The sequence below is a fragment of the Thrips palmi genome, unplaced genomic scaffold (genome assembly GCF_012932325.1).
Source record: "Thrips palmi isolate BJ-2018 unplaced genomic scaffold, TpBJ-2018v1 HiC_scaffold_16, whole genome shotgun sequence".
Classification (NCBI taxonomy): Eukaryota; Metazoa; Arthropoda; class Insecta; order Thysanoptera; family Thripidae; genus Thrips; species Thrips palmi.
The window spans coordinates 11252193-11275777 of NW_023144625.1; the positions used below are offsets into that span (position 1 = coordinate 11252193).

A 23585-nucleotide genomic window follows, 5' to 3' on the forward strand; every position below is an offset into this window, starting at 1 on the left:
TTGTCCTTCCAAAGATGTGTTAAGAGTTTGTGCCTACACAGAGCATCATTTGAGAGTTGCTCTGAGAACTTCAAAAGCCAATGTGAAGACATCCACATTTGAGTGGAAGACTGAGACCTTTGTTGCTCACATTGGATCTAAAGTCATGAGGGATATCCTGGTAAAAAATAAACCTGTATTTACATCTTTAGAGTCTCACCAACTTGAATGTGCTCCTGGAGCAAGTCATCTGTATCGATTGGTGAGAGGAATATCTTGTTGTTACATTTTAATACGCTTACGGAATTTCAAATCGTGGTGTCCGGTGTAGTTCCTTGACCATGACTTTTGTATTGCATTAGTTACAAAACATTTTCCTAAGAAATTTTTTTTTTTTCATGTGGTTTCCAAGAACTTTGCAATGTTTTTTTTTAATAGGTCATTGTGATTTGATTTTTTTACTGTATTGTCAAATCTTAATATGATTTCAAATATTAAAACCTTATGTTTGTAATGAATGTGTTCTATGAGTTAATTTGAACCTTTTTTTTTCCTTACGGGGAATATTGATGAAAAGCAAGATTAATGGAGAGGACATAATTTATTTTGTTCTCGTCCCAAATTTATAACTAACACTGGAAACATTATTGTTTATTTCAAGCTGTTTGCTTGTCTTGCTCACACTACCCACAGCATTATGCATTGCTGACAAATCTGATGTAAATCTCAGAGGTGGCAGATTTACTACATTGTAAATACAGATGATGTCAATTATGTAGGTAGCAATGCTGTAAGATCTTAGAAAAAGTCTTAAACACACTAGGTTACAAAATAAAATAACAATGCACAACAGTGATTTAGGTATACGACTAGCTTGTGGGTTTGGACACGCTTTGCTGACATAGCCAGATAATCCACACTTGTCAAAAATTAATCTGTTAAATGGCAGTGTACACGTTTTCTAGTGGGCAGAAACTGTATACAATGTATTTAGTTCATTACATTGAATTGTGTGTCTATTTCTGGAATAGGCGCAGCATGTTCAAACGGGTGAACACAAAACAGTAACTTTTGCTTCATTTATGATTGAATGGACCTCAGGGGGGAAAATCAAAGAAAGAATGATAAACATCAGTTTCAGACTAAGCCTAAATTTTACCATAAGATCTACAACAATTCTAAGCAGAGGTGGCTAGACTTAACTTTGCGCTCTTCTGTTGATCTATGAAAAATAATTTTAAAAATATGGGTAGCGAAAACGACTGACCAATGCGTGCGGAGATGGGTGCATGTTGTCTGACCACCTCTGTTGTCTTAAACTTGATAACATCAACAATGAATATTAAATTTTTTAATTTTACAAACGCACCACTTGCCTCAAGGCATTTATTTGAGCCAGATAAATTAAGTACGTTTTCACTTGGTGTTCGTCCCAGTTATATACTGAAATTGGTAAAAAAAGAAACCCAACTATCTTTGTTGGTAATTACAATGCGTTCATACCAATTTTGAAAGGAGATTTTACATACCATTAGCTTAAAAGAGCATCCTAAAAGTATTACGGATACTATTGCCTTCTTCTGGCAAGGAATTTCATTTTTTTTTTACTTTCCTACATGCGAATCTGACTAGTTGGCGGAAAACGTTTTATTTTTTTTCATAGAATATGGCACGATCTCACATCACTAGGAAGAAAGAGTATGGTCAAATTTGTGCCTGTGCCTCTGAGTGGGCGACGGACCTGCGCAAGGGCTGAGAGATATTCGACTGTGAATTTTGAAAAAAAAAAAAGAGTTAAAAATGACGGCTAGGCCTACTGTAAAGCAGTGCTGATCCTTAGATCCACGCGAGACGCCTGACGCTCTTTCCTCCCAGGGCGAACCACTTTCGCTTGGCCCCTTCAAGTCTCCCGCTTCCCGCTGTCAGCCCTTTCTTTGAGATCATGAAAACTAAATCGAGTATCGAGTATCGAATATCGAATATCGCGCAGGCCCCGGACCGTGCCTGCCCCAACTGGACACGCACCGTCCAAATCCCTAATCCCGTGTTGCGCACGCACGGCACGCACGGCACGCGCCGCGGAATGAATGGAATGGCAGTCGTTGCGATCGAACTGTCGAACCAACGTCCATGGTGACCGTCCTGCACCATGGCCCTACACTGTCTCCAGCGCGGCTCCAGCGCGGCCTGGGCTCCAGCGCGGCTTGCGGCTCCAGCGCGGCTTGCACGCGGCTCCGGCACTGGCGCTGCGTTGCTGCGGCGCGGATCCGGCGCGGCTCCAGCGCGGCCCCACAGTGGCGTGGCGCCCTGCGGCTCCAGCGCGACTCCAGCACCGCCACAAAACGGCCCAGCGTGGCTCCAGCGACTCGCCGAGCGGCTCCAGCGCGGCTCAGCACCACGGCCCCTGGCTGCGTCTGGCGCGGCTGTCATACTCCTCAGCCTCAGCTCAGTCTCACGATGGAATCTCCAGTGTCCGGTTGTTCTGCTCTGCGCCGGCTGGGCGGCCGAGCAGCGAAGCACTGCGAAGGTAAGCACCGGGCACTCTTCCTCCACTTGACACAGCACGGGACTCCGCCGTGCCCCGCCTCTCCTTCGGCTCCTTCGGCCCGGTGCGATGTGGCTCCTCTTCTGGGCCCGGACTCGGTCCGTCCCACGGGGAGGCCCCCGTTAACGTCCTGACTACCCTACCCCTCTACAAACACTTGACGGGCACCACGGCTGGCTGGGCGGGGCTGGGCCCTGAGCGAGGCCGGAGGGTAGGGCCCTTCTGGCCCCACGATGACCGCCCTCGGCTAGTGTCCAGGGCGCGACTCGGTGGAGGTTAAATCAAGTCCAGTTTTCCACGTCCACCGCCAAGCCGACGCCGTCGACGCCGCCCCGCCACGCCCCGCCACGCCCCGCCACGCCGTCCTCCAGCCCTGCACTCCCCCAGGAAAAGGAAACGGGAAAGAAAAGGAGGGTCAGGCAGAGAAGCGAGCGAAGGAGGGGAGGGGGAGCGGCAGGCCGGAGGGTGCGGGTGCCGAGGTGGTCGCTTAGTTGTCGATCATGATCTCGAAGTGGACGGAGCCGCGCCTCTCGGACCGGTCGTGGTGGATGTTGGCCGCCCACGCCTTGCACTCGATGTTGATCAGGACGCCGGCTGCAAGCAACAGGAGCGCATTTCAGTCTCGTTTCCCGCCAGACTCAGCAGGGTGATTCCGCCCTCTCTCACTCTCTCGCACTCATGGAGCGTCCCACGCGGGTGCCAGAGGGGGAGAGCGACGGGGCTTGCACGCTACTCACTCGCTGGCCGCTCGAATAAGATGGCGACGAGGGGGCTGAGGTAACCCTTGGTGTTCAAGTAGGGGAAGAAGTAGGAGGGGAAGCCGCGCTTGGGAGCGTAGTTGATCGGCCCAATGTTCTCGACGTCGGCGGGGTTCTCGCCCTCGCAGGACACCCACACGGTGTTGAGTTCCAGCACGCTCTTGGTGGGGACGGCGTTCTGCGAAGGGCAAAGTCACAACGTTAGCGGCGGTCAGAGGAAACTGCAGTGCGCGGCCACTGTGTATGGCGGCAAGGCTCCAGGACTTACCGGGTCTTTGCGCTCGTTCTTGCGAATGATGGCCTTGAGGTCCTCGGGCATGTTCTTGGGCAGGTTGTTGGAGGTGTTGAAGTACTCTGGGACCCATCCGTAGATCTGGAGCAGGCGAGAAACACCCCCGTTAGTTGACACGCACCAGTTTGCAACGCCAGAGCCAACGGCTCGGCCGTCGGGCGCGGCAGGCCAAGCCTACCTTGTTGAGCTTGAGGAAGATGCAGGGGCCGCCTTTCTTGTAGTTGTAGGAGTTCTCCTTGTTGCAGGCGCCCATGTCGCGCATGTTGACCTGGCACACCTTGCCGGGGCCGGGCTGCAGGTTGTAGTCGCAAGCCACCACGTTCTCGCCGGTGCCCTCGATGTTGGTCTTCTCGTGGTAGGCTGCAGCAAGGAGAGACCAATGCTCATGCTTCAAAAGAGGACTTTCAACGAGGAAGCGGCGCGAGAAACGTGAAAGGCGGGAACCGGAGCGACGCAGCGCGGCGAGGCAGAGCGCCTGCCGAGTAGGCAACGCGCCCGCACCTCTCCGGAGCGGGCGGCCTACCCAGCACGGCGCCTGGCAAGTAGGCAACGCGCCCGCACCTCTCCGGAGCGGGCGGCCTACCCAGCACGGCGCCTGGCAAGTAGGCAACGCGCCCGCACCTCTCCGGAGCGGGCGGCCTACCCAGCACGGCGCCCTCGGCCTCCGACTCCTTCGACGGCATACTCACGCGCCAGGAAGACGTCCAGCTCCTTGGTCCAGGACTCGTAGTTCTTGGTGTCGCTCGTCTTGTACCAGATGAGGGTGCTCTCGACGTTGTCGCCGGGCGGCAGCGGACGGAAGCCCAGACCGGGGTTATTGCCTATGAGCGACGCCCCCTGCTGCCACTTGGGCACGTGTTGGTCCAGCGTCTGGTAGAAGACGGCCAGCAGGCCGGCGAAGAATCCGCACAGGCACGCGTAGAAGATGAGGTAGAACAGCAGGATCTTGGCTGCGCACAGGAACAACAGGGGGTTAGTGACGTCAGGAAGTACCTTTCACGTCTTTCAAGTGCCTAGCATCAAGGTTTGGGAAGGAGCACAAACGTGCAGTTTGATCTCGCTCTCTCTCTTTACCTCCGTTGCTTCCCGACTCTCTCTTTCTCTCCGTCCGTTTCAGCTCGCTCAGTTTGCCAACCGCGGCGCCCCGGCCCGTCCCGGCCTGAACGGTTCTTCGCCCTCCCCCCTCCCCCTTCGTTTCAATAAGGCGGGACTCGCTCTATTTCGGGCTGCTTTATCGCGGCTTTCTCAAATACCCTTTCCGCGCGTGCAATCTCTGCTCGACCCCACGTGGGCGACTTCGATTTGAAGAACATTGCTTGCGTCGAAATTGTCCTCCACGGCCACGACGGCCACCTCGACGGCCAGCCGATCGATTCCGAGAGTCCATTCCGTCGCTCTGTCTCTCTCGCGCTCGCGGCGCGTCGCGTCTGGGCGCGAGAGAGACAGAGCGACGAAAATGGCTCTCGGGATCGGTCTGCAGGACGGCCACGACCCTTGCGGCCGTCAAGGTCACGCTTGGCCGCGCCCGCCGCTCGGCCACTCTCGGCCGCCTTGCGCCCTGCCGCCTCGCCGCTCCAGCCGGGTAGCGGTCCGGGTTGCCAAGGTGTCGTGGCCAGCAATGAGGGTGCCCCCCCGCCAAATCCCATCTGGAAGCCGTGGCCGCCCCTCCGCGCCGCACGCAGTCGCCCGCCTCGGCCGCCTCGCCTTCGCCTGCCTTCGCCTCGCCAGTGCCGGCCGCCGTCGCCTCTATCGATCCTCGCCGATTGCAGAAATCGGCCGCCGCGTCGCGAGCGTCGCGGGCATCGTACGCGTCCAGGGGCCCGGCCGAGGGCCCGGCCGTGGCCTCGCTCCGGCATTTGGCGCAAATCGCCAATTTCTGGAGGATGCGTGAGTTGCGCGGGGAAGGGGGGCAGGCGGGCAGGGCTGGAGTTGGAATCTTTGCCCTTCACCTCGATACCGAGAGCGAAAGGCCACAAGGAGGAAGGGAGGGGGTGGGGGGGGGGGGGTCGGGCCTCTCAGGGCTGGTGCGCTGAACGGGAGGGGGGCAGCGGTGAGCAATCGATAAACAGAGCAGCCAGGACGCGCGGGTTTCGCCCCGCCCCCCCGCCCCCTCCCCTCCCCTCCGCTCCCCGGGCCGTCTCCCGCCCCTCCCGCACACACTCTCATGGCCACGCTCCCCTCTCCGCGCCCGTTCCCCTCAGCCGTGGCCGTCTCCCTCTACCCCGTGGGCGCGCCGCCGCTCTCTCCCTCTCTCTCGCGGCCCTTCTCTAAGGGTTAGTTCTGGGCGAGTGTTCCAGTTGACGCCCCCCTCCACATCCGCGACCAGCGCACGGAGCCTCGCCGCCATGTCGGGCCGCCGGGCGTGCTGCACCCTCCACGCCTCCGGCCTCCAGGCCTCCAGGCTCCAGGGCTCCAGGCCTCCAGGCCTCCAGGCCTCCAGGCCTCCAGGCCCCCAGGCCTCCAGGCCTCCAGGCCGCCTCTGGCATCGCGGCATCGCCCATTCCGGGCACGCGATGCCGCTGCGGGCGCCGCGGCCGCGGGTTCGAATCTCGGCGGGGGCGCCAGGAAGGTGCGCCAGCTTGTTTTCCTTTCCCACTGCACTTTGTCGCCGTCGAGGCGCTCTGGACCAGACCGGACCCGACACCCGGCCGCGCGCGATCGGCGATCTGAACGCCGCTTTCGTCGCTCCGTCTCCCTCGCACTCACGGAGCGTTTCCTGCGAGTGCGAGAGAGACAGACGCGTTCTTCGGAGTGCGTCGGGAGCGGTCGGCAATCAGACAATCGGGGGGCAATTGGCGCCGCGCCGTCTGTCTGCCGGCTCGCTCCGTCTCTCTCGCACTCGTGGAGCCGCCCATCGGGGTGCGAGAGAGACAGAGCGACGAGGCACTGCCGGGCGAGTGGGGATCCGCCGGCGAGCGGTTTCAGGAGACAGGGAGTTACTGTCGGCTTGGCATTGCTTGGCATGGACGGCAGTGCCGCACAGTGGGCCAGAAACCGGCGGAGGCGGCCAAAGTTCGAGACGCGTTTTGAGCTCCAGAGTCACTAAGCAGGACTCGAACCGAACGTATGACCCCACCAATGGATTCCTCGTCCTGAGAGCAATCCATTGGTGGGGTTGATTCGAGTCCCATTTAGCGGCTCTGGAGCTCAAAACGCGTCTAGAATTTTGGCCGCCTCCGCCGGTTTCTGGCACACTGTGCGCCGTGGCCGAGGGGGCCCGTCCGCCGGACAGCTGCGCGGGCGGCATGTCCCCGCCCTGGTCACCGGACACGTGACGGGAAACCCACACGATGCGTGGCGCGCCGCTTTGGACGCCTCACCTTTTTGGTTGAACCCCGAACGCAAAAAATGACTACCCGAATGAAGCACACGACAGTGCACGCGGGTGGGCGTTCAAGCTGGAGGGGTTCATCGCCGCGAGTGACGCGAGTCAGTGCCGGCCGCTGAGGAGGGCCGAGCAGCCAGCCGGCGGGGCCGCGGAGGAGGTGTCGCAACCGGGGCAGCACTTCACACGTGGCCGCTCAAGGAAGGGGAGGGGGAGGGGAGGGCACGCGACCTTTCCAAAGCCCCTGAGAAGCGGGCAAGCAGGCCAGCCCCCCACTGTAAGTTGTAGCGAGCACGCATTCGTCCTCCCACGGCAGACGGTTCCGGAGCGAGTCGTTTCGGCCGCTCCGTCCGCCTCGAGGTCCGCCTCTTTCGACGAGGCGGACGACACGGCAGTGTAGTTACAGGCAAAGGCCGCTGGGCCGGTCGATCGCATCGCCGATTGGGGAACGAGCCGCCTTGCCGTGTCGTGCCGTGTCTTGCAGTGTCGCGCTCGTGGCGGTCATGCCGCGACGTCAACGCCAATCAATTCGTGTCGATTCGATTCTGTGTCTTGACGGCTGATTCGTTCGTGTCCCTCTGACTCCGTCGCACTCCACCGCCGCACAGTGGGCCAGAAGACCGGTGGAGCGGCCAAAATTCGAGACGCGTTTTGAGCTCCAGAGTCACTAAATGGGACTCGAACCGAACGTGTGACCCCACCAATGGATTCCTCGTTCGGAGAGCAATCCATTGGTGGGGTCACACGTTCGGTTCGAGTCCCATTTAGCGACTCTGGAGCTCAAAACGCGTCTCGAATTTTGGCCGCCTCCACCGGTCTTCTGGCCCACTGTGCGGCGTTCCCTGCGGGTGCGAGAGAGAGAGAGAGAGAGAGAGAGAGAGAGAGAGAGAGAGAGAGAGAGAGAGAGAGAGAGAGAGAGAGAGAGAGAGAGAGAAAGAGAGAGAGGACCGCAGGGGCTCGTAGAACCCAACCAGGGGCGAGTCCTGCATGCAGGAGGCGCTCCAGGAAGGAGTCCTGCCGACGAGCCCCTCTCCATTCACGGAGCCCTCAAACGGCACAAAGGGAATGGTAATCAAGTCCCCGATAAGCAGCGCCGAGTGCAGGGCGGCGAGGGGTGCATAGCGAGTGCAAGGGCCTCGAGCTGGGCCGCGGGGCGGAGGCACCCCGCCCCGCCCCGCCACCCGTTACTCCAGGTCCTGCAGGGCGGCGTGGATAGCACTGATGGGGCAAGGTCAGACTCCGCGTGCGGCGTGCGTGCGAGCCACACTGTAGGGCCGCCCTGTGGGGCCACACTGTGGGGCCGCACCGCACGCTCGTCAAAGCCGAAAGGCAGTCCACAGTCCACAAGGACGCCGACGCCGTCTCTCTCGCACGCAAGCGGGGCGAAGCGGGGCGCCCCGTGAGGGCGAGAGAGACAGAGCACTGTAATGACGCGCTCCGGCGCAGGGCAGGGCAGGGCCCCGGGGACACACTGTTACACGACACGGAGGGCCCCGATGCGCCGCTGCGCCGCTGCGCCGCCCTGTTCGAGCACAGGTGTCAAGTCCGGGACGGAGGCCCTTCTGCGCTATCTCCCGCGGCTTCCCGCCCAGAAATGAAAGTCGTTTCTTGTGAGATTCGCGAGGAAGAGAGTCGGGAATAGATTAGAGAGGCTCGGAGCCTAGGGAGACTGAGACTTGAGAGACCAAGAGTTCAGACTCTGTTGCCTCTCTGGGAGAAATCTAGAGTTTGAAGATGAAGCGACAGATCAGACGAGTTTCGAGAGACAAGAGATGTTTTGCTGAGTTTAGAGAGACCATGCTAGGTTAGAGAGATCGAACAAGTATAGAGTTGAATCAAAAGTTTAGAGACGTCAAGAGTGCAGAATGCAAAGAGTGTAGGGAAAGGCCGAAATGAGAGGACCATCGATAATAGTTTAGAGAGACGCCCCGCATTAATTCAGAGAGAACTACAAGTTAGAGAGTAGTTGGCGCCGCGAGCAGGCTACACACGGTACAGTTCCTCCAACATGCGCACGCAATTTGGCACCCTGCTCCCGTATGTATGACGAGCGATCCCCACGGCAGCATCGTCGAGTGCCTCTCGCACGACAGGCCCCTCAGGACCCGCCCCTCCTCCTCCCCCTCCCCCTTCCAGAGACGAGGACGCGTCTGTGGAGGCGAATCGCGGCGAACCGGGCGAGCGAGGCGGGCCTCTCGAATGGCCGGCGCACCTGCAGGAACGGGAAGAGGGAAGCCCTCCGGTCGCGCCGCTTCCGGCGGGGACGCCACGGCCGCGGCCCGGCCCTGCTTGACCGGAAACCGGAACACGACGACAGACAGAGGAGGAGGGAGAGAGAGAGGCGCTCGCGGGAAAAGGGGGCGGGAGAAAGGCTTGGCTGCGCGGCTTTGCTATCGATCAGAGAGGTACTACTCCCCGGCTCGCCAGCGTGCGCCAGCGTGCGCCACACAGTGGGCCAGAAGACCGGTGGAGGCGGCCAAAACCCTAGACGCGTTTTGAGCTCCAGAGTCGCTAAATGGGACTCGAACCGAACGTGTAACCCCACCCATGGATTCCTTGTTCGGAGAGCAATCCATAAGTGGGGTCACACGTTCGGTTCGAGTCCCCATTTAGCGACTCTGGAGCTCAAAAACGCGTCTAGAGTTTTGGCCGCCTCCACCGGTCTTCTGGCCCACTGTGCGCCAGCGTCAGAACGCACGCACTCGGTGTGGGAAAGGAAAACGAAGGGACGGCTTTGGAGAGGCGGGCCCGGCGGGCCTCAATGCCGCGGCCATTAACGAGTGCGTGCTGCTCGGCCGGGCTCTCTAGCCTCTCTAGCCTCTCTAGCCTCTCTAGCGCTGTACTCGGTGACTTGATGGCGGGGTGCTAACTCGCCCGGCCGGACGGCTGGACGCGTCTTCTTATTTCACCCTCGGCCGCCGTGCGGTGCCGTGCCGTGCCGTGCCGCGCCGTGCCCACCGCACTGCTAATTGGTCCCGTCGACATCCAGCCACTATTATTTAGCGGCGCGGAAAATTTTCGCCCAATTTTGCAACACCTGGGAGAAAAGGGAGGTGGGAGGGGAGGGGATTGCCCCCGGCAGGGCTTGGCCGATTCGACGGGCGAGCAGACTTGGCCGCCGATTTCGGGGCCGAAATCAGTTGGATCATTTCCGGCACGTGCACACAGAGCACACACACGAGGCTGGGTGCGGTACACTGCTTTGACTAGTTCCTTTTAGCGGGGCGTTTTCGCTGCTGCTTTTACTCCCCGCACCTGCATCGACACGACAAGGAGGCGTCCTTGACGTCGGCCACGTCGGCGAGACGAGAACGCCTCCAACTTCACCGCTGGGGCGGCACCGCGCGGTGGTGGGACTCGGGGGAATGACTGAGTTACTCTAGAAAACGGTTGACAAAAAAAAAGTGGAGACAGAAGCAATTTTCCGGTACTTACCCCAGCTGCTGCCAGTCCTGCCCATGAACTGGCTGGTCTCCGAGTTCCAGAGGAACGTACTGAAGCTCTCCCATTTGCCGACCTTCGGGGGCGGCAGGTAGAACTCGCTGGAAGTCTTCTCGCCCATCGTTGCGGTCTGGAAAGGGGGCCAAACGAAAGCGGGTTAGTCAGACCATGATTAGAGTGTCGTGTTGAGAGGGAGAGTAGTCCGGGCCGCCATGTCGGGACGGCTCTTGCACGGGTGGTCCGAGGGTTTCTAGCGCGATTTTAGATGTCTTTTCCTGTTCCGGGGGGAGGGGAGGGGAGGGACGTCTGGGGCCTGGCCGACGACTCGCCAATGCAAGCTGTCGAATACAGTCTGGAGTGCTTTATGCTCTCAGACTGTTTAGAAGGCGGAGTCCTGAGGGGCTGGGTGGCGCGCCCGCCTCGAGTCCACGGCCATGGCGGGGCAACGCCTTGGCAACGCCGTGCACTTGACTTGAAGCAGTTTGGACCTCAAACGATCCGCTCTGGCGCTTCACTCCGATTTGCGCGAACAGCGCCCACAGTGAAATCCCGGGCTCTCTCACTCGGCCGTTCTGGTTCCCGCAGCTTTGCAGAGCGCGCCGACACTGTACCTTTTAAGTGGAGTGCTTGGTGCCAATAACTGGTCGTGGAGGCTGCGGGGCGTCGGATGCGGCGAGCGTTGCGAGAGAGACAGAGAGTTGTACCCGCGGCCTAACAGTGCGGTGTGCAGGCGGCTGCTGGCCTGGCCCGGGCCTTCCTTGGGCCTGGTCCATCACCTCTCTCCCCCTCCCCTCCCCGACACCCCCACCACCCCCACCACCCCCGGCACGGCCGCGGCACGGCCAGGCTGCCTCGCTCGTCCCGTGTCAGCCGTGTCCCTGGTTGACCTACATACCCGCGCGGACCCCTTCTGGACACTCGCACTTCGGCAAACTTGACCAAATTCGTCCGCCATCACGGGAGTGTCTTAGCGCCGCCGCCACCCCGAGGCCAGGCCCCCGCGAACCGCCACCCTCTCCCGGGGGGCGGCGGGGCGGCGGACTCCACCGGGGGGTGGGCTGGGGCCGCTCCGAGCCCCCCGCCCGGGACTGCAGCCGGCGGGCCGGGCCGTTCTGGCCGTGCTGGACGCACTCCAGCGGCTTCAGCGCGGAAAGCCCGGCTACAGAATAACCGGAGGGGAGCCAGCCTCGGCAGCCTCGCCAGCGATCAGCCTCACTGAATCCATTATCTTTCTTTGGACGGCTGCCGAGAGAGAAGAAATTTTCTCGATCGGCCCTCTGTGGCCATATTGCTGAGGAATAATCACCATTTTCTGGGGCTGATGTTCTAAGATGGAAAACCGATTGCTACGCCCCCTCCCCCTCCCCACCCCCGCGTTGCGAGGCGTTGCCCGCCCCCCCGTGGAGGCGTGGCGCGGCGCGGTCCAAGGCCACGCAGCAACGGATGCGGTACGGTAATCGTCCCACCCCGCGGCGGGCCCGCACGGCCCGCAGCGAAAAGCAGAACAATCGGCGACTAGCGACACCTGGACAGGAGCGCTGCAGGCCTGTGCCTAGAGAGGGCCAAATTCGGGGGGCCGTGTCTGCTGCAGGTCTGCCGCGGCGTGGCGTGCCCGCCAGGCCGCACCGTGCCCCCTCAGCGTGCCTCGCCTCGGCGCTCCGCTCCTCCGAGAGAAAATCGATAGTGCTCGGTGCCCGGCCTGCCGCCGCCGCCCCCGCCGCCGCCCCCGGCCGCCCCCGTTCGCTCGCGGGCTGGCGGCGGAAGGCGGCGGTGCCGGGAGGCGGAGCGGCACGGCTGGGCGCGGGCACGGCGCTGCACGGCTGCACGCTGCATGGCACGCGGACACGCCAGGGGCCCGGCACGCCCCCGCAGCCCCGCGCCCCCACCGCCTTGGGGAGCACGGCGCAGCACGCCGGGCACGCGCTGCACCTACACGTGCGTGTCCATGACGGGGTAGCGGCGTAGCGGCGACGAGGCCCCTTGCCCTTCCAACATGGCGGCCGTGCACACTGCTGGAGCGGCGGGGGCGGGGGCTCCACGCAGGCTGCAGGCGGGGGCGGCGCGCGGGGCGAGGGTGCCGTGCCCCCGATACATGCACACTGCACTCTACACTCCACACGCGCCCTAGCGCTGCACGGCCCCCGGGACAGCCTTTGGGGTGCGTCTGGGCTGGCCGCCGTTCCCGGGGTGCACTCCAGGGAGCAGGGGCACTCTGGGGTCGGGCGGCGGGTCGTGGACGGGACGGGTGTGACTTGGAGGGGTCCTCGGAGAGAGGGCGTTGCTCGCCCTCTCGAGCCCCGGCGGGGGAGTATCGGTTCTGCTCAGCGCGGGTACCGCACGCGGCACGTCCCTGGACGGCGACGGTCGACGGGCAGGTCGCCCTGGGCGCGGCGCCTACCGCCACTCACACAAGCACGCACTCTGGCAGGACTCACCTGTGTCTCGGCGACGGACCGCGGTGGAGGAGATCAGGTAGCGCACGCCGTTCTTGGTGGGGTCCTAGCCTGCCTGCGTCGGCCTGGCCTACTCTCTCTGGGCAGGGACTGGGGCTGGACTGGCCGCGGCTGCCGTGGCAAGGCGGGGTGCAGGGCGCGAGCTGGTATCGACCCTCTGGCCTCCCCCTTCACCCTCTCCGTCTCTCTCGGGCCGCGGGCAACCCTGTCGCCCTCGCTCTGTCTGCGCGGCGCACGCGGCGCCAGCGCGCCCTGGCGGCCAAGACGGCGTCCTTCCCTGCCTGCCCCCTCCACCCCCTCCCTCCCTGGCTGGCGCAGTGGCGGCGGTGGCGGCGCGGCACGGAGCGGCGCTGCGGCAGGCCACCCGTTTTGCGCGGCGCGCGGCCCAGGCAGGCCTGCAGGCCAGGACGCCCTGTCCGCAGTGCGCGTGCGCGCCGAGCTCCACGACGCCGGGATTCGCGGTGCTGCCAACTGCCGACATGGCCGACGACGAGTACCCGCGGAGGACGGCGGTCGACGGTGACCTCGAGGAGCCTGCAGGCCGACGCCGCCAGGCGACTTTGCCGGATCACGAGACGTGCTGGTGCTGGTCGTCGCGGTGGTGCTCGCCACGACGGCGGCCTCGCGATGCGGACGTTGTCCGGACTGGCGGCACCGCGGCAGGGCGGCGATACCCCACGCGGCAGGCACCCTTCTCTTCCGGGGCGGCTGGGCGCTGGCTGACGTCCGCGGGGGGGTGATATTTATTACCCTCCGTGTCACCCCCCTCCGCGTCCCTTTGTGCCATCGCGTCGATACTCCGCGCTCCCATTCTTATTTTCGCAATAAGGTCCAGGCTGCGGCAATACATTCATCCGCCTAAGCTGCGACTCGCGGGAAAGAAATTTATTTACTTTCTCGTTTTGGCAAGCGCTTCTTTTCGTCAGACGAAGTCCCTCCGTTCGTTGATAGCTTTTCCGGGAAAAATTGAACGAGGAAAGGCGAAACCTCACGGGGTGGTCGTGAGCAGTGCCTTGCAGTGCAGCCCGGGCCGGGAAGGAATCTTTAAACATTTGTCACCTAGATATGGAGCGCATGTGCCCCTCGCAGCGAGGAGTATCGCCACGAAGAAAATACCCCGTGCCTCGCGCTGGAGTCGACACCAAAGGGGTGGAGGTGAAGTCCTTCTCGGCACAGGGTAGGAGCCTTGGCGCTCACGCGGCGTGGCGTACAGACACAAGGACTCGTGTTCGATACTGCGCGCTCAACGATAAAAGTCTCTCTAGAGGGGAGTATCCGCAGGGAAGGGCGAAGGGCGTGGCGTACTCCCGTCGGCGGAAGCACACACGGCCCGCTGCCAATACCCCGGCCGGGAGGCGCGCCGCAGCGCCGCGGCCGGGCGGGACGACGCCGTGGAGGTAGGCAGCCGGCGGCGGCGTGACGCACCTGTGTACGCTGGTTGCCTAGCAGCCCCATTACCATTAGAGGCCAGACCGCACATGCCCCGCCTCCGTCTGCAGTCTGATTCCGAACAGCGCTTTCGTCGCTCTGTCTCCCTCGCACCCCGACAGGAGCGGCCCGTGAGTGCGAGAGAGGCAGGGCGACGCAAGGGCTGTCCGCCGGCCCACGCCGAGGCACTGTACGGACCAATTGGAGCACTGGAGCACGCGTGCAGTCTAAGCCCGCCAAGGACTAATGTCCTAATGCTCGTCGTTCGGCGCGAAGTGCTTACTGCTTACGCGACGCAATGCCCGCCCCAGAAAGGCAAGGCGGCCCGGCCGCGCTTCCCGTGCGTCGGCGCGCCGTCCAGACGGGCTGCATTTTTGCATAGCTGGCTGCATAGTTCACACTGCTGACTGATTCCGAGGTCGGGACCTATACGGGACGCCCTATGAGTGCGAGAGAGACAGAGCGACGAAAACGACTTTGGTTGAATCACGTCGCCGGGCATCGCGATGGGCGTTCAGTGAATTGGACTTGACTTGGCTTTCATGTGCTTCTAGGGGTGCTTCGGTCTCATCGACAGGGAAAGGGGGATTTTGGGCATTTCGGGACGGTAGGCGGGACATTCCGCACTTCTTCATCGCGGGGAGTCACTTCGAGGAGGTCGTCCTGTCCTTCTAGGCAGTCACGCACGCGACTTGCTGCGAGAAATGACTTTGTCTCGAGCCACCCACCGCGCCTCACTCGGCCTCACCTTGCACCACGTGTCCCGGGTCGCTCGGCCTCTGAGTCGCCGAGCAGGCAATCAACGTCTACAAGGTCAACGGCAGAGCCAGGCAGAGCCGGCCGGCGGGGTCGGCGTGGACTCCCGCAGAACCTTTCCGCGCACAGTGAAGCACGAGTCGAAACAATGTGCAGTGTTTTCTGAAAGGGATTTTTCAAGGGATTTTGGCGGAGAAGGAGGGAGGTGGTCGACTCCCCGTGAAGCGTCGCGTCGTGGGAAAGTCGGCAACCCGCGGCAACCCGTGCCGTGAAAAGCGTCGTTGACGTTGACGTATCCCCGAGACCTCAAAACCGCCACCGCCCGCGCCGCCCCCGCGCCGCCCCCCGAAAAACGAAAAACGCGGCGCTCGCTCTGCAGCACGCGATGCTCCTCGACGGTGGCGGTGGCCACGCGGCCGCCACGTGGCCGGCGGGGTGCGGGGGTTGCAGACAGATTCCGAGAGTCGTTTCGCCGCTCTCTCTCTCTCGCGCTCACAGGGCGTCCCGCGTAGGTGCGAGTGAGACAGAGGCGGCTCTCGGAATGAGTCTGCTGGCCGTGCCCCACTTAAACGGCCAAGACTCCGGACGCGGGCCGCTTGCCGGGCGGCTCCGCTGGGCCGTCTTGGGCCTGATTCTTCCCCGTCCTGGCCGAGCTGGCCGTGCTGGTCGTATGACAAATTACAGGCCGTGGGGCGATGCATGTGTGGGGCCTAGGCCAGCCGAGTCGAGCCGAGCCGAAATCAGCCGGGGCCCGAGCCGAGGGGGGCGAGCGGAGCCGAGCCGAGACCAGCTGTGCCGAGCCGAGCCGAGTCGGGCAGTCGGGCCGCGCGCTAACAGTCCCGGGCTTTATTCGTAAATAGGGGACTTCCGTCGGCTAGCGTCGGCTTGCCTCGACTTCTCGGTTCCATTCTCCTCCCACTCTGCAGTGCTCTGCAGCCCCCGATCGCCACCTGCCCTGCCAGGCCTGGCTGCCAAGGCCCAGCCGGCCCAGCCGGCCCAGCCCACCGTGAGGACCGCGAGCGCACACACCGCCAAGCCACCCCGCCGGCCCACCGCCGTCGTGAGGGCCACCACCAGCACCAGCGTGCGGCCCGCCAGCCCGCCACCGTGGGGCTCAACAGTGCGACGGCGCGTGGGGCTGTTTTCAACAGGCCGCCGAGGAGAGCACGTCCCCGACGAGGCGCCCGGCGGCGGCAGCCCGCCAGCCCGGCCTGGAGATGACGAATCGATGCCGGAGGATCCACCGGGCGCCGTGCCACCCCCGACGCCCCCGCCCCCACCCTGTGCCTCTGTGCCGGCAGGGGCGCGCGCGTTTGGCTTTTTCCACGCTTCCTCCTTCCTTTTGGCGGGCCGGGCCCAGAGGCCGGGCGTCCTGGCGGACTGGCCGGGCCGGCGGGACAGCCTCCAGCTTGACACGCGCCCTCCCACGCGTCCCGCCCCGCCCCGCCCCGCCCCGCCCCGAGAAGAGCAATCCCGGCGACAAGTGGAAAGAGTGGAAACGCGACGGCGGCGGGCGGCGCGGCCCGAGGACCTCGCCTGGCCGGCCAGTGTCCGTCTCGGCCTCCTACACCGACCGGCAGCCAGGGGGCGCGCGTACGCGTGCCCTGCGATCCCATTTTGAAAACGAGGCACCGTTTACTTTTTCCGCAGTCCATACACCACGGCCACTATTTTGTAGCACAAGAATAGCGGAAATTGAACGAATGCCGTTTATTTGGAAATGATTCATTCGATACATTCACAAGGCCGGAACAGCCGTCGAAACAAGCGAGGCGCCACGTCCAACTGGAAACACCCACAACGCGCTAGCGCCATGAGCGAAGGCGCCTCGCTGCTTCGCTCATGACACCATTCATGCCGGTGGCGGGCGACGCGGGGCGACGCGGGGCGACGGCAGCCATGCACGCCGACCGCTTCCTGGCGCCGTGCGCTTCCAAACCTGCGCAACGTGCCACTGCACTGCAAAGCTCGAGGCACGGGCAGCGCCAGGGCGGCGCGGCGAGCATGGGCAGGGCCGGCATGAATGGATGCAGCGCTGCGGAGGCCATGCAGGCCCCGCCCTTGCCCGCCACGCCGGCCGAGCCATTCAGAAGCTGTCTCCGTCGCACTCGCGGGGCTCCCCGCCCGGGTGCGAGAGAGACAGAGCGACGAATCACACGGCAGGCTGACAATGCGGCGGCCTGCAGCTCTGCCCGGTGCCGGACACGCCGCTGGCTCCAACTCAGCCGACCTCGTCACAGGCCCGGCTTTTGGCGTCGTTCGTGGATTCGTCCATGGCTTGCAGAGGGATTCTTTCTGAACAGTTTGTTTCGTGTTTCGTCGCTCTGTCTCTCTCGCACCCTTACGGAACGCATCGTGGGTGCGAGGTACAGGAGGGGCGGCGGTCTCCATCGCGCCGCGAATTTCCCGCGCGCTCGGCCTTGTCCTTCGCCAACTATCCGACTATTTTTGTGGAGGTGTCCCGACAGTGTCCTGGCGGGACAGGCAGACTGGAGTCCGCTGATGCACATGGGCTCGCGGGGGTCGCGGGGCAAGGTCAGCCCTGCAGCGGCGGCGGCGGCGGTGGCGGCCGAGGATGCTGGGCGATCGGGCCGCCACCAAGCCCCGGCAGCCCCGGCAGCCCCGGCTGGCCGCGACCGCGTCCTGGATAGGGCAGGGACGGCGGGGCCGAGCCGCGGGCCTGGCCGCCAGTGTCAGTGTGCGGGTGGACGCAAAGGCCGAGACACGGCACCGCACGGACGGACGGACACGAGGGCGGACACGCGCGGGGAAGGAAGGGCACTGCTTGGAGCGCGCGAGCGTGAGTACCCGACACACCCTGCGGCTCACCGTCGGCCCGCCGTCGGACCGCTCCGCGACCGCCGCCAAGACGTCCGGGACGCTCTCCCGGAGCCCGCGACCACCGCGGCCAGCGCTCAGCAACCGCGCCGACGACGGCGACGTGCCAAGATCAGCGACGTCCTCCAAGACCGGCCGCCAAACCCGAACAAGTGGCTGTGAAGTCGAACCCACGCATCGAGCTGGGACCACCATGAGAACGACCGGAAGAAATTCTCTCGCGGGACTTCCTGAAATCTCCGCGAGGAGCGCGGGGTCGTTGGGGGCGGTGTGCAACGAGCTGAACTGGACCGCGCGTCGCGGCCAAGCGGGGCCACTGCAAACCGACATCCGACCGCTGCTCCTACAAGACCATGTGCTTGTGCACGTTATTGAGTGGATCATCGGTGCACTGCGAAGAAACGCGCTTTTTCGTGATGCGAAGAAGTTCACTGCATCGTACTGTGGAACAGTTTTTCTTTACTGTGCGGATATATTTGTTATTGAGCGTCGCGGTGCAGTGATGTGTTCGCATCAGTTTAAGAAGGATTATTTCGCAAGCGCAAAGAAAACAGGAACGCAATGAAACGAAAAGAGTTTCATCATGCAATGCTGCCATTGTCCTTCACAAGATTTTGAGAGTGTGTGTTGAAATTGTGGCACATCCAAAGCTCCCTGTCTTCAAGAAAGCGTGGAGTGGCTTTGTTCGAAAGTGAACCTGTCGTTCGGAGTCGTTCGGAGAGACTCTAGAATATCCTTCCAAGTCGCCTTCGAAGGCTGTGTGTAGCTTGTTCTCCGCTTCCTTGTGTGGCGCGTTCAGTGCCGCGACTCAGATGAGTAGTCTCACGCTGAGTCTCTGCGTACTCGTCATGCGGCTCTCGGACGGGTGCGAGAGAGACAGAGCGACAGACCGCTCGGTGTGGCTCCGGTATGCGCTGTCCCTCTCCACCTCTAATGGGCCGGGCCATTGGAGCGAGAGAGACAGCAATAGCATCTGGCGGACGGGAGCGCCCGGCAGGTATGCAGCCCCCGCGCACGCCGCCGGCACGGGCGGCCTACCGCGCCGGGCGCTCCGCTCGCGTTGCCCGCGTCCCCCGTTCCGCACAGCCATAGTGGGGAGGGGGTGGGGAGGGGGTGGGGGGATTGGCAGTGCCGACTGCCGGCACTGCTAAACTGCTACCCCATCCCCAGTCTGGCTCGCTCCGGACCTGGGCGTCTCGCACTGGTTTCATCCAGCTTCGGCCCTGCTCCAGCCCGCAGGGCCTGTACGACCCAGGGAAGGGCCTGGAGGCTACGCCGGCTGGAGGGCAAGGCATGGCCAAGGCATGGCCAAGGCGGCCAAGGGCTGGCACCGGAAGGACGCTATTGCTGCGGCCAGACAGGGCTGCTTCGCTGTGCTTCTCTGTGCTTCGCTGCCTCGGCCCCGGGCCTGCAGACTGATTCCGAAAGATTCCTCTCTCGCACTCATAGAGCGCCCATAGGGTGCGAGAGAGACAGAGCGACGAAAACGACTCTGGAACCCGTCTGCCGGCCGGCCTTCGAGGGAGGGGGACCATGACAATGACCAACCCGGCGGCGCTGAAAAGACATTGCTGAATTCCCCGTGCGTCGCCGTGCGTCTTGCGGACGGAGGGACGGACGGACGAGCCAGTGCTTCGGCCAGTGGGCCAAAGCCGGCCAAAGCCTAAACTTACTTGCACTAGTTTGTGGAAAAGGGCTATCCCTCTCAACCTTCTACCACTGGAAAATCTTCCCGGCCTCGCCGGCAAAATGTTGTCTTGCAGATTTGGCTGAGATAAGCGACCCTTTCGACACTGATGCGTCGAGGGAATTTTGGTCCACGGGCGTGGCAGCACTCGAACTTGACTTGAGTTGACTTGGAAGGCTGGACCACAACTGATCGTGCCAGAGAATGCCAGGCCTGTTCCCGAACTTGCATTCTAAATCTGCAGGAGCCGTTTCTGTCCGTCACGTCAGGGACGCCTGTCCCCGCTGTGACGTCACGGAGCGCATCTCGAAATAGATACAATTTTGTCGTTGACTGGCTGGGAAATAAGACGCACCGTTGTAACTGGCCAGTCACAAAATTGACTCTATTTCTACAGATGTCCAAACAGACGTCACCCCTTGGCAGTGACAAAAGCAAGAAAATTTAGAGAGTTCTTATGGTGTTTGTTGGTCGTTAACTCCGGACTTTTCTGTTCTAGTGAGCTGAACCGGTAAAGATGTACTACAAGCCACCCACACGCACGAAATGGGAGACCCTACAGGCCTTCCTTTACGAGTCCGAGTCGGGCCGGGTGTTCGGCCGGACAGGCTCCAGTTGGGGTGAGTGCCAAACAACAACAACAACAACAACAACAACAACAACAAGAAAGGGGCGCTGCTAATGACCAAGTCGCTTCGGCACTGATTAGGGCGCTTTAGACTTCAAGTCGATGATGATGAAAGGCCTCGGCGTTCTAATCTTTGCCTTTGCTCCCTCCCCGCAGCCAAGATCGGCCTGTTCTACCTCATATTCTACTCCATCCTGGCGTCCATGTTCGCCATCATGCTGTGGGTGTTCTTCCAGACGCTGGACGCGCGCATGCCCAGGTGGCAGCTCACCGCCTCCCTCATCGGCACAAACCCAGGTGCGGAACAAGCCAGAGAAAAGAGGGGCAAAGGACTGCGGCGCAAACCGTGCTTTACTGTTCTGTGCGATTCCAGGCCTCGGGTTCCGGCCGATGCCACCGGCCCACAACGTGGACAGCACGCTCATCTGGTACAGAGGCTCGGACCCTGAGAACTACGAGCTGTGGAAGCGGTCGCTAGCGCAATTTCTAGAAGGTGCCTCTACGTCTATGGAATCCGACAGCGGTTTTCGAGAAGCAAACTCACTGAATTGGTACTGAGGTGGGAATGTCTTGCAGTGTACAGGAAGCCCGGGCTGACGCCGGGCCGCGGCCAGAACATCTACAACTGCGACTACGACAGACCTCCAGGCAAGGGGCAAGTGTGTGACGTGGACGTCAAGAACTGGAAACCGTGCGTCGAGGAGAACCACTTCAACTACCACAAGTCCGGCCCCTGCATCTTTCTCAAACTGAATCGGGTACGGTACCCACACCAAACAACAAAAACGTTAAAAAACAGAAAGACTATTTTTACTATTATTTATTTTCGTAATTTCTTTTAACAATAACAGTTCTTATTTTAACACGAATGTTAGAAAACTGGGTCCATTTGACTGTTGACACCCCAAAGGCGAGCACCCCCTCTTCATCGAGGTTCTCGTTGCCTGCAGATCTTCGGCTGGGTGCCGCAGTACTACAACGACACGCGCACCCTGCCGCCCAGCATGCCCAAGGACCTGAAGCAGCACATCGAGGCCACGGGGAGGAACAGTAGCATACGGGTAAGTCCACTGTCATAACGTGACGTCATAATTTTTGAATAACAGAGCCAGCCCCGTTTCCCGCGCTCCCTTTTTGGCGCGCTTTTCTTTACGGCTGTGCTCGTTGCAGTTGAACACGGTGTGGGTGAGCTGCGAGGGGGAGAACCCCTCCGACGTGGAGAACGTGGGCCCCATCAAGTACATCCCCTCGCACCGCGGCTTCCCCGGCTACTTCTACCCCTACGACAACACGGAGGGCTACCTCAGCCCCTTGCTGGCCGTGCACTTCGAGCGGCCGAAGAGTGAGTGGGCAGCATCCCTTTCGTTTTTCCATTGAAACTGAAACACAAGAACGAAAAACAGTTGGACTGATGACACTGAGGTTTTCTGCGGTTCACGATTCTGCTTCTGTGTTCCAGCCGGGGTCCTTATCCAGATCGAGTGCAAAGCCTGGGCCAAGAACATCAGGTTCGACCGCAAGGAGAGAGTGGGATCCGTTCACTTCGAGCTCATGATCGACTAGTCAAGAAGAGCCAAGACTCGGCGGCTTCCCTGCGCTGCGCTGGCATCCAGCGCGGAGAACAACCACTGCCCCTGCTCGGCCCTCAACAAGCAAAAACAAAAACAAGACAAAGCGCCGCGGTCTCAATCTTCCTTTTTGAACCGAGAGACTCAATGTGACGGATGAATGAGTAGCTAAGAGCGGACACTAAACTCCTTGTGTACTTTTTCGTATGTATAGTGACCAAACTCACCCCCTTAAAAGTCAGATATAAAAAGCCTGTGCATGGTTGAGAGACCGTTTCAAAATTGCCTATGCGCTTGTAATTCGATTAGTTTTATTTGCACAAGTGTCGTGGGTGGGTACGAAATGGTACGCGAGCGTTTAGAGTGCGTTGTATTTATTGTTGTTTTGAGTTGGTTCGAGAGGCCGACACGCACGGCGTGGACTTGGAGACGCCTGACCCACGTGCGGACACGTCAAATCTTGACACGTCAAAATGAGGTAAATTCGGCGACCTAACCGTCAAAAGATCATCAACTTTTGTCAAATTTTCGCAAATAGCACGTAAATTGTATCGTTTCGATTGGCGTTCCGTTGGCAGCCATGGCGCGTCCACCGTGTGTTGGCCTCTGCGACACCGCATGCACACGCAACGCAGCGCTGCCGTGCAACGTTGTGTTGCGTTGCAATTTTTCACTTTAGGTACTTCCCCCCTATTTCCCATTCTTTCCGTCCGATTCCATGTGTGTTTCAAGTGTTGACCAAGTAAACTTAAACTTACCGACCAAAATACAAATCACAACAACTGAGTGTCATTCATTCATTCTTTGAGTCGTCTTAATGTTTCAGTAGCGAAAAATGATCGGCAAAAATGCCCCCTCTTTTCCGTAGACACGATACAAATTCTTGTTTTCAAATTGTTTGACCACTGTCTGAAAAGGTTAGTGTAAATATGGGTATAAACTGTACTTTTTGTACTCCGAAATAATAAATTTTCTGTAAACATGGGAGCCTTGAATGTCTATGTATTCCCCTAAACAACGGCAGCACGCGCGCGAAATTAAAAACGCCACGAATTACTGTTCATCTAGGTCGTGGTGTTGAGGTGACAGTTGTCTTTGGTCAATAACGCCTTTATCCTGCGACCCAGGCTCGGACTGGCCGGGGCAGAAAGGCAGAAGAACCTGCCGGGGCCTTCGCGTTTGGGACCAGTAACGTCACAAAGTTGGTCAAAAAGTGATTGAATCTCCGAAAGTAGCCGTTTTCGCTGAATTTGAGCGGCCACTGCGTCCGATCTAGTTGCGGTCAACGGTCTCCCTCGACGCCCTAGCATTCTTAAGACCCTACTCTTTCATGCCCTGTATCGGGAAGACGTTGACCACAACGATTTTGCCTTTGACCGCAGCGATTTTGGGACCAAAGTTGGTCAAAAAGTGGTCGAATCTCGGAAATTTGCTGATGTTGCTGACTTTGGGCGGCTACTGTGTCCAATCTAGCTGCGGTCAACGGTCTCCCTCGACGCCCTAGCATTCTTAAGACCCTACTCTTTCATGCCCTGTATCGGGAAGACGTTGACCACAACGATTTTGCCTTTGACCGCAGCGATTTTGGGACCAAAGTTGGTCAAAAAGTGGTCGAATCTCGGAAATTTGCTGATGTTGCTGACTTTGGGCGGCTACTGTGTCCAATCTAGCTGCGGCCAAGGGTCTCCCTCGACGCCCTAGTATTCTTAAGGCCCTACTCTTTCATGCCCTGTATCGGGAAGGCTATTGACCGCAACTAGTTTGGGAGCGGTAGACTCACAAAGTTGGTCATGAAGAGTAAATACAATGGTGATCGGGGGCCTTTTGCGGTCTTATCCGCCGGGGCCTTTTGGGGGCCAGTCCGAGCCTGCGCGACCCCGGGCCGGC

General features: G+C 60.7%; 2 protein-coding genes across 3 annotated transcripts; one reads left to right on the forward strand and one right to left on the reverse strand.

Moving 5' to 3' along the window:
• Nucleotides 1–561: 561 nt before the first annotated feature.
• LOC117642607 (sodium/potassium-transporting ATPase subunit beta-2-like) lies at nucleotides 562–12933 on the reverse strand. Of its 2 annotated transcripts, none has more exons than XM_034380921.1 (7): nucleotides 12776–12933; nucleotides 10335–10470; nucleotides 4264–4524; nucleotides 3753–3934; nucleotides 3551–3655; nucleotides 3262–3460; nucleotides 562–3118 (listed from the first exon to the last, which is right to left on the reverse strand). In XM_034380921.1, exons 2-7 carry the CDS (start codon nucleotides 10459–10461, stop codon nucleotides 3012–3014), a joined length of 981 nt encoding a protein of 326 aa, XP_034236812.1. In that variant the 5' UTR covers nucleotides 10462–10470; nucleotides 12776–12933; the 3' UTR covers nucleotides 562–3011. The 2 variants fall into 2 exon arrangements, with proteins under 2 accessions (XP_034236812.1, XP_034236813.1); XM_034380922.1 differs by lacking the exon at nucleotides 12776–12933 and adding an exon at nucleotides 10952–11099.
• A 4703-nt stretch (nucleotides 12934–17636) lies between these two features.
• LOC117643099 (sodium/potassium-transporting ATPase subunit beta-2-like) lies at nucleotides 17637–22685 on the forward strand. The gene is made up of 8 exons (XM_034381774.1): nucleotides 17637–17777; nucleotides 20002–20122; nucleotides 20287–20427; nucleotides 20504–20623; nucleotides 20707–20888; nucleotides 21081–21191; nucleotides 21301–21472; nucleotides 21590–22685. The coding sequence occupies exons 2-8, from the start codon at nucleotides 20020–20022 to the stop codon at nucleotides 21691–21693; spliced, it is 933 nt and encodes a 310-aa protein (XP_034237665.1). The 5' UTR covers nucleotides 17637–17777; nucleotides 20002–20019; the 3' UTR covers nucleotides 21694–22685.
• The last annotated feature ends 900 nt before the right edge of the window (nucleotides 22686–23585 follow it).

Coding starts and splice junctions, on each gene's coding strand:
- LOC117642607 (XM_034380921.1), bottom strand. CDS start 10,461: ATGGGCGAGAAGACTTCCAGCGAGTTCTACCTGCCGCCCCCGAAGGTC. Junction 4,525..10,334: donor CAGGACTGGCAGCAGCTGGG/GTAAGTACCGGA, acceptor TCCTGTGCGCAG/CCAAGATCCTGCTGTTCTAC. Junction 3,935..4,263: donor GCTGGACGTCTTCCTGGCGC/GTGAGTATGCCG, acceptor TCCTTGCTGCAG/CCTACCACGAGAAGACCAAC.
- LOC117643099 (XM_034381774.1), top strand. CDS start 20,020: ATGTACTACAAGCCACCCACACGCACGAAATGGGAGACCCTACAGGCC. Junction 20,428..20,503: donor CCTCATCGGCACAAACCCAG/GTGCGGAACAAG, acceptor GTGCGATTCCAG/GCCTCGGGTTCCGGCCGATG. Junction 21,192..21,300: donor GGAGGAACAGTAGCATACGG/GTAAGTCCACTG, acceptor TGCTCGTTGCAG/TTGAACACGGTGTGGGTGAG.